Source organism: Acyrthosiphon pisum, chromosome A1 (assembly GCF_005508785.2).
Source record: "Acyrthosiphon pisum isolate AL4f chromosome A1, pea_aphid_22Mar2018_4r6ur, whole genome shotgun sequence".
Taxonomy (NCBI): domain Eukaryota; kingdom Metazoa; phylum Arthropoda; class Insecta; order Hemiptera; family Aphididae; genus Acyrthosiphon; species Acyrthosiphon pisum.
This window is the reverse complement of record NC_042494.1, coordinates 73,284,967-73,295,746: the sequence shown is the minus strand read 5'-3', so window position 1 is coordinate 73,295,746 and position 10,780 is coordinate 73,284,967. Positions and strand designations below refer to the sequence as shown.

The 10,780-nt window shown below is 27.1% G+C and overlaps 1 protein-coding gene across 1 annotated transcript; it reads left to right on the top strand.

Annotated features, from left to right (window-relative positions):
- LOC107884779 lies at positions 1–9,321 on the top strand. The gene is made up of 7 exons (XM_029487484.1): positions 1–249; positions 451–546; positions 5,797–5,844; positions 6,012–6,056; positions 6,625–6,636; positions 7,536–7,547; positions 8,913–9,321. Exons 1-7 carry the CDS (start codon positions 186–188, stop codon positions 9,026–9,028), a joined length of 393 nt encoding a protein of 130 aa, XP_029343344.1. The 5' UTR covers positions 1–185; the 3' UTR covers positions 9,029–9,321.
- The last annotated feature ends 1,459 nt before the right edge of the window (positions 9,322–10,780 follow it).

The window sequence follows — 10,780 nt, the reverse complement described above, 5'->3', positions numbered from 1 at the left end:
ATTTATGGGTAACAATAAGACTTTTGGTACCTATACCAATAGTCAATATGTTATTATAATGTGTGTCGGATAAGGTTTTGAATAATTCAACTAGATTAAATATGTAAAAGTCTAAAACTATTTAGTAGTGATTGTATACACTGTATATAACCTAGGAGAGTAATAAACGTTTGATATTATATTATATGTTTATACTATATTATACAGATGATATTGGATTTTTAAATTACATTTTTGTAAAGCAATTTAGTAAGTAATTTGGATAGCTAATATTCTATAAATTAAAAGGATGAAAGACGCTTATTTTTAAATGAAATACAAAGTCCGTACTCCGTTGATTATTAACCTCCTTAGCAAGTTACACTGAATCAACGGAAATAATTAATATTATTTTTACAAAATATATTTTTTCCTAAATGGTAATTGTTATATTTGCATATCATAAAATAGTTCCACCAAGAGGTTCCTCTTTTTGGGACTTTTTAGCACCTCTGAAAGAATATATTGGCAGTGATGTATTTGAAAATACTAAAGCTGAAGAATTCAGTAAGTAAATTGTTATTGTAATTATATAATAGTATACCTTATTGAGTTCTTTGAACAGTTACACGAAGAACGCAATAAGCTAATACGTTCTTCAAACTTTTAACGAACCGTTCTTTGAACTTTTAAAATAACGTTATGAATTATCTTTTAAATATTTTTCCTTCTTCTTCTTCTTCTTCTTCTTCTTCTTCTTCTTCTTCTTCTTTTTCTTCTATTTTTCATTTATTTATTTATTCTTTTATCATTTATTTTTGACAACATAATATGATATAACATGATGGTAATCTGTAAATTGATTATCTTTATATTATACTATCCATTTAGCAAGTATATAGATAGAATATGTATTATAAAGTGTACAACGCATTTACTGATTGTAGACTAGACACATAATATCATTAATTTTTATTACCTACTATATTGTAAAAACTATAAAATATTTTGACTTTTTAAATTCCAATAAAGTTTAATATATATTATATATATATATATATATATATATATATATATAGATAAACTAATGTCTATCATGATAGCGATAAGCCGATAGATATAATATTATACATTATCTAAAACGTCCAGAGGACGTATAACAAACATTTAAAAGTGGCCTGGTGTAACGCAATGTATGGCTTTAATCACACACATGTTCTGGACTTTTGGCCGGAGTCACTAGTTCCCGGATGGGTGACCACACGAGTTTTAGTGTCAAATCCTAGCCACGCATATACATGTTCAAACAACCTAACCTTCCACTACAGTAACCGGCTAATGACTACAGTTATCTTAACTCAAATGAATATATATATATATAATATATTTATAAATCTAAAACATTTTTAACAGTATTTAATTTTTACGAAACATTGAAGAGGATAAACGATGTAAATCGTAAATCGTAATTATAAGGTACCTACTGAAGTACTTAAATGGTATAAAGCTTAACTAATATGAAATTATAGGCATGCGAATAATTAAGTTTCAGTTCCAAATGAATAATCTTAGTTTTAAGTTTTAACTTTTAAAACTGTTCATAAATGTATTTGTATTCTATAATTTATTTATGTAGATATAAATGGTGCATACAATTTAACAAAATATTATTTTATTTAGAACCTGCCCTTATTGTCTCCGTCTTACAAACGTTAACATAATATAGCAGTTCAAGAATCGGAAAATATTACTTTAAAACGTTCTTCTGATTAAATACTGATGAACGTATAACTTTAAAGCGTCGAGAACCTTTTACTGTACAACGTTCTTCTGATTAAATGTTCAAGAATGTATTATTTTAAAACGTTCTTCTCATTAAATGTTCAAGAACGTATTATTTAAAAATGTTCTTCTCATTAAATGTTCAAGAATGTATTATTTAAAAACGTTCTTTTGATTAAATTTACAAGAACGAATAACTTAACAACGTTTATTAGGTTCATCATTCAAGAACTTTAAATTTTTTAATGTTTTTTAGGCGAAATTTTCAAAAAAACATATACAATTTTAATGTTTTCTAGTAAAATGTTCGGTGAACCATTTAATTTATAACGTTCATCTTTAACCGTTTGTTGAACATAGCTTGATTTAACGTTTATCGCAAATAAAGTTCAAAAACAAATTATGGAACCGAACCAAAAATTAACGGTTAAGGTCACCCTGTATGTTATACCTACTTTTGCATACAACATATTACTATGATTGAGATCATTATTCGAATATATTAATATTTAATGGTAATTTACAATAACATCAAACTATATTACAGTATTAATAATAAATATCTTGTTATGTGATCAATGCTTATGATATTTCAACTAAATAGTAAATATTAATTTAAATGGATACTAAAAAAAGAGTATCGGACTATTGAAAATATTGTTATTTAAAAACGTTTACTGTTTAAGATTCTAAGATTACTAAGATTCAAATATACGTTATAAGATTTGGTACACACATTTGTAATTCAGGGAATTCTGAGGAGAATGATAATAATGACATAAGCAATTGATGACTGCGGGGCGGACGCGGATCAGTCGCATACGAAACAATTGTAATAACATTAATAAATAGGTAATAATATACACAAATACATCAAATAACAACAATACAGACGTCCATAGCCACATGTATAGGGGAGAACAAAATAACAATTGTGATATTTGTATTTTGATTTTGAACCAGTGAGCATAGTAATGATATTATAAAATATAAATAGAATAATATTCGTATTACCTATTAATATTTAGTAGTAATCAGTTATAGCATCGGCCGTATTCAAACAAAATATTTTCTTTGCATAAAAATACTCGTTTTAACTAGAATTATAAATCATATAAGTAGGTAGGTAATTAACTTTATAAAATTCGAAGAAACCGACATTAGTTTTGAATTTCAATCGGTTTCAAGAACGGTTTTTCATTATTATATATAGTTACGGTTTAGGTTTTCTAAACAGTTTTTTAAGATTTTAGGTTTCAGTTACGGTTTATTAACCGGTGTTTAAAGCTTTTGGCTTCGGTTCCGGTTACGGTGTTGAAATATGAAAAACTGCGGTTTTAACCGGTTTTTTCAGGAAACCGGTTAAACCGGTTTCAATCCCTGATGTTTATACATCTTGTTATTATACTTATTATTAATACGGTAGCTGGTAAGTTGAATTAATAATATTATAAAATTACAATAAAATAACTAAAATCGTTATTCTTGGTTATTTAATATGTAATTTTGCCCAAATTAACTAACACGTAAAATAACTATAAAAAAACTGTGTTTTTATACTTTTGAGATATTTTCGTTACAGAATAACCTACTTACTTGGAACCTTAGAACTTCGTTGCTCGTTAAATGTACCTACCAACTCTATATGACTATAACTTTGTTCAATTCGTTATTTAATATTTCGGTGTATAGTGCTCAAAATTTATCTTTACTTTAACGTTGCCAGGAATAAAAATTTTGATTCGCAGTTAGTACAAGTCTCGGTTATAATATAGACGTTGCCGCATTTCACGTACTTACGCTGCTGCATGCAGTGTGCTGACGACAGTGTTGGGTAGTAACGTAACGGAAGTAACGCGTTACTGTAACGGCGTTACTTTGCTTGTAACGCGTTACGTAATTTCATTAGAATTTTATCCAAGTAACGAAAATGTAATAGAAATTACTTTTGATAAGTAATTTCTATAAAATAACGCGTTACAGTTTTGAATTATGAAGTACCTACCTATTGCCAAAAAAAAAAAATATATGTATAATGCGGGTATTATTATGTTAACCAATCAATCTTATATATTTAACATGTCCAATTGCACGGTAAATCACGAGAAAAGTTATTATTTAATTTGATTCCTCTAAATAGGTATCTAAGTACCTTCGCAGAACGTTTCCTATGATATCTATTATAGCGTGGACTAATGAGTTATATACGCTCCTATACAAGTTTTATAAATAATTTAGTATTAAACAAAAACAGTTCAATTTGAAAAAACTTATTAGTTAGTACTATATTTAGAATTTACATTAGAATAGGTATAACATTATATTTCTGATAATTAAATAGAATCGAAATATTTATACATTACACCGTTATAAATCATTATAGCCATTTCACATTTGGCATTTATAAGAAACGGTTTATTTTTATAATTGTATAAATTATTATTGTGTTCTAAATGTATTATGATTTTATTTTCACAAACATAATATTTAATAACACAAATACAAGATTGAGTGATATTATTCCTTATTTGGTGTCAGTCGATCAGTTGACACTACAGATAAGTATAGATATAGGTTTATGTTGTCAGTTTGTGACACAAATACATAATATACTTAATTATAAAATGAATAATTACTATTGAGTAGCTACAATTAATTAGTACTATTTTTTAATTGTCATAACTCATAAGTAATTACTATTGTAATATTGTTATGTAAATTAACTGTACATCTTCTTTTTTTTGTATACATTTTTATATTATACCACAGAATATAACAATCAGAATGGACACTGATAACATTTAACGTTGGCAGCATAGGACAATTTTTTGAGTCAGTCGGCCATGACACCGGCGGCATACAGTAGGGCCAGTTCAACCGAACAGTTTGACCAGTTTTCACTGAAAAAAAAAAGTGGAACCCATTTTTACAATAAAAAATCACGATAACGTAAAAACGTAGTACTTATCATTACTATACTCAGTGTGAACATTTATACAAACGTAAAGATTCTTTATTTTGCCATAGCAATGTGCACACTGTATACCTTCGGTGTCATGGCCGACTGATTCTCTATTATCGGCCCGCCGCCCAAGAGTGTCCACCCCCTGATTTTACCTTTTTACCATAGGTAATGTATTTCTATAAAAAGTTATATTATTGCCTTCAGAATGATAATTGCCAATTTGAAAATAATAATAGAAATTTGAAACAAAAAAAATATTTTATTTTTTTTTGTAACGAGAAAGTAATGAGTTACTTTTCTATTTGAAAAGTAAAGTAATTTCAGAACAATTTTATTTGAGTAACGAGTAAAGAAACTTAATTACTTTTTAAAAGTAACTTACCCAACACTGGCTGACGAGTGTCTGAAGCCTTGATATGTAAAGCACTGAGATGGTTCGTATGTCTTGTCAGAATCTACAATATACGTGGGTTCTTACATAGGAGACTGGAGAAGTCTTATATTTTATGGCTTCTTTGGGTGTTTGGGAGGCAGGTCGTTTTCTGCCGTATTTTAAGAACTGGCGAACATGAGTGATACTATATCCTAGGATCTCAAGCTCAGATTTTACGGAGTCTTCGGAGTTGTAACTTGGGACGCATCTGAGCAGCACCTTAAGTTTCCATTCTGCTGGCAGGGAGAAGGTGTTGAAGGTTATGTTGGCTTTCCCATAACGGATAGGTAACCATAGTGGCCACTCATGTTGGGTAGGAGAATACGTAGAAACTGTATTATTAAGTTTAGGTGAATATACAAGAGAACTTAACTGAAAGTAACAATAGTTGACTGATCATAAAAAAAATCTTCTTGCGTGCGTGTTGTGATTGGAATATTTCACCCAATTTTGTTACTTGAAAACTACATAGTCTCCATGTGTTCCTATATATGTTTATGTGGATTTTGCACATTAAAATGTCGTTTAGTATGCTCTGCTTATGTTGGGTTTATCGGTGTTGTATATTAATGTGCTCCGTTACAATATATAATTAATTAATTTCATTATTTATGTAATATAAAATTATTATTCGCAGAATGTTTAGATTCAGTCTTTTGCGTAGTCCATCAGGCTTCATTTATAAGTAAGTAATAAGTATTATATTTAAAAATATCTGTATTTTTTTTTAAAAATAATTTATAGAATTTGTACCATAATATGTTTTGTATAGCTTTGTTTGTATTTTTATGTTTATAATGTGGTAATTAATAAAGCCAAACTAATTAAAAAACATAATATTTTATTCATTAGATGAAGATTCCTTACAAAATCCAGAAACATATTGTACTGAGATATGTGAGTATTAGTATAAACATGTGCGATGTACATGTAGTATATTCATACAATATATTTGAAATAATATAAATATATAATGTTCCAATATACTAATAAATACCGAAGATTGGTATGCATATTTTTGTGATGTAAATAGCTTGACAAATATTTAAAAACAGTCAACATTTTGAATTGTAACAATATATATGTTGCATGTTATCATGGTTTAAACTTTATAAACTACAACAAAAAAATTATGGAAATTAAAAGTAAATTTATTATTTTTCGATTCAATATCTAATTTATCAAAACAAAAATTTCATATATTTATGGAATAAAATTGTGATTATATATTTTCGATATTTTTCAACTATAGGTGTGGTAAGAACAGCTATATTACATCATATTACATTTTTGAAATTTTTGACCGAAAGCCACTGTTGAATATTGTAGCTTACACCTAACATAATATGTATAGCATTCCTAGATCCCTTTCAGAATCTAAGTTGTGTTTAGAATTATCTTTGATAAGTGTAACAACTAAACTTAAATAATAATATTAAAATAATACATTTTCTTATAATTTCAGCAAAAAAATCGAGTAAGCCCAGAAATCTTATATTAATTTTAATATTTAACTATTTATGGTGACATTTGATATTAAATTAAATTTGTATTTATAACTCGAAGAAACATCTTAAGTTTAAAAATGTCTAATTAAATAATATAATTAAAATTAATGATGGGCAACGATATAATTTTGTGTATTGATATCGTACCGATTTTGCCGATATTGTATCACGATATCGTAAGCTGTATCGTAAAATATCGAAAATATTATTATATTATTTAAAATATTAACTACTTAATACTCATTAGTTATTAGTTATTAAGTTATAACTTATTAAAATAAATAAATAAATATAAATATCGAATTAATAATTATTGAAGATAAACTTCTTTCTTGAGGTGTGGGTGAAAAAAAAACCGACACCTTTGATGCTAATGTTCTCGGAAACTACTCGACCGATTGTCTTATTTTTTTTTTTATGAAAGATTATATTTTGGAGAAGGTTCCTATTGCAATAGCATTTGTCTAAGTTAATTCACATTTGTGTTATATATTAATTAAAATAAACGTGTAAATGGCACACCTATATAATATATATGTATACATGTTTGTGTATCACCATAGTAACGAATAAAAAATAGTAATATTATTATTATTATTAATTTAACGGGCCAAATTACTTATGAAAGAAGTTTTACTTCCCCAGAGTGTAATGGTGGGCTCACACTCTCTCGATTTTTATTTATTAATTCAAAAATGTGTGTTCCATTGCTAATTGAAGATAAGAAAAAAAAACTTGTTATAATAATAATTCCCAATACAGGATATACTATTGATATTTAAAATTTGTCGCTATATCGATATCGTATCGAAATATCGATATTGTTGCCCATCACTAATTAAAATATTAAATTTTCTTATAATTTCAGTGCACGATGATTGTAAGCCAAAAAACTGAATATTAATTTTAAAATAGTTTAATTAATTAAATGATAATATAGGTATATGCTTGTATGTTCTTAAGAATTAATTCACATATAATTGATTTTATGCGTTCTAAAGAATAATAAAAAGAAAGTTAAATTATTGACGATAATATTTACTATTATTTTAATCTATCATCATAATTCTTCATATAGAAAGTGGTAGTTGATAAAACATATATATCGCAACAACGGTGTATGGGGTATTTGTGATTCAGACGAATTTGGCAAAGTTTTGAAAGCTAATCATAAGTGAAACTGATAACAATATTGACTCCTTGGACTATCTAAAATAACTGTTAGCCAACGAGTTTTAAATATTATAAAAGACGAAACTGCTGAGAATATTTAAAAAAAAAACAGTGATCATATCTGAACCAATTAGACTTAATAATTAATAAATACTATAATAGGTATAAATATACGTTTATTATTGTGGTATATGGTAGATAATTATGAACTAATAGTTCCTTATGAAGAAATTAGAATAGTATGAATAGTTTCGTGATGTAAATAACTTCATAATATTAATCTAAATATTTGAATCTCTAAACTATAATAATATATTATGTAGTTTCTATACGGTTTAATGTTTATACATTTAAATTACAAAAAAAAAATTATAACTGATCAAAGATAATTTATTATATCTAATTTTAGTATTCAATTTAATCAAAATATTAAACTTCAAACGCTCATATAATAAAATTGTCATAATATATTTTCGATATTCTTCAACTAGGTACTGAATGAATAAATATGGGGAACCTCTGGTCGAGAAGAAATCATTTTATAAGATTGTATTTTATGTTGAGGTCCAAAAAATGTTATCAGACAAATAGTTTTACATAATATAAAAACAAAAAAAAATCTGTTATGATCATATTTGCACCAGTTAGACTTAATCAATACTATAATAGGTATAAAATATAGGTTTATTATTCTGGTATAATATGGTAGATAATTATTAATTAACAATTCTTTATGAAGAAATCAGAATAGTATGAATCGTTTCGTGATAAAATAGCTTCATAATATATTAATCTAAATATTTTAAACTTTAAATTATTACAATATGCGTTGTGGTATAATTCTGGTGTTAAACCCTGCTTTTAAAGATTATATATTATGTTGAAGTCAAAACATGTTATCAGACAAATGATTTTACATAATATAAAAACCAAAAAAAAATCTGTTATTGTAAATCCAATACATACCACATAGGTGCTCTTAAATTCTAAAATTTGAAGGATTATCTTTGATAAGTGTGAAAATTAAACTTAAATAATATTATTAAAATAATACATTTTCTTATAATTTCAGTGACAAACAAAAGTAAGATGAGAAACTGTATATTAGTTTTAATATTGCACAATTCATCACCAAAAGAAAATATATTTATATTATATAATTCGAACAAATTTCTCAAGTTAAAATAAGTAAAAATAAATGATACGTTATTTTTTTAATTTTTTTTTTTTGCATATGGTGCTATTTACGGTAGAAGGACTGAAGGCCTAGTTCGGACGCTTATTTCATATTTGGCAGAATGTCTAATTGGGTACTCGTAGGCCATAGGTTTCTGCTATGCCTGGTTGGGGGATGGATGGCGGTCTCGGGCGGAACCGTTTTCGGTCAAAATAAACCTATCCTTTATCGGCCATTCTGGAATGTCCGTTTTCGTCCGATAAACAATTTGGTCACCAATTAAAAATATTCTTCAATTTTTTTTCTGTTGAACTACCAATTTATATAATAATCATATTAAAATATTATAATTTAAAATTTACAATTTATTTTAAAATTACTTATTAAGGCAAGTAAAAAACATAAAAAATATCAAGTCACAATTTTTACAATTTACAATATACAAATTTATCAATTAATTTATTTTTATCAATTTGCACAAAAAAAAATAAATGTATAGGGATATTTAATTTTTTTATAATTTGAGCACACGCGTTTTACGAATTCCATTCGTGTAATCTCTCCTTTCTCATATTTCGTTATGTTTGTATGGTTTTTATCCTGATGACTCCAAAATGTTCTATCTTTTGGGATTTTTGGAATAACAGCACTTCGTATTTTTACATACGATTCTGTTTGAGATTTATTATATTCAACCAATACATAATTTGAGGGGAGTCTTTGTAAAAACACTCACTAAACACTTATGAATTATGCTTATGATCAAACTCTAGTAGAAAATCGCTAGGTAATATACCTACGTTTAATATTATAGAACGAAGATAACGATGAAAGATATTATATTTATACCTAGATAGTTGGTTGTTATTACTTTTATCGACTATTAACGTATAGATCTTGGATTCCTCCTAATACGATTAGTATAATCACTCTTAATATAGAGGATATATATTCATGTGCTACAATTTTATAATGACCGAAAAGTGTCCTGCCCGGCGGTCTTGCCGTCTAAACAGTTGCCTGCCCAGAGACCGATGTCACCCGTGGCCAGGATTCGAACAGGCGCGGCAATAGTGCGCGTTAGTACCAACGCCGTAGTCTGCTCGGCCACACACGGTCTTACTTTCAACGCATATAAAATAAAATTGGAACTATGTAATTTTTATATTTGTCAACTAGGTACCTATATAGCTACTGTAAGAATAACTTGTGGGGAACCTCATATTGAGCTAAAATCTCTTTTATGGCTTACATTAAGGTCCAAAATGTGTTATCTGACAAATAATTTAACATACTTAACATAAAAAAAGGTGGGTAAGTGGATTTCGCTCTGCTGTACAGTAGGTTACAAGTGGGTCACTGTATAATGGACAGTATTAAATTTGAATTCAATGATATAATATCATTGTATAAGAAAAACGATTCTGAGCGGAGACGGTATATCATCAGTCTAGGTATAAGACATAATATTATATTAGGTACCTATAATAAATTCCAAATTAATCATATCATAATATTTATTAGGTACTTATAACGCGTTATACATCAACAAAAAACCGTGGTACTATCATAGATATATAATAGTATACTTTAGAAGTTTCAAGTACCCATGAATAATATTATACAATCACAACAAAATAACTAAAAAAGTTATCCTAGTTTTTAATATGTAATTTCGTCCAAATTTGTACTTAAAATGACTATAAAAATAAACTGCGTAAATGTATTTTTTAGATTTTTTGGTAACAGAATTAATTACTTAC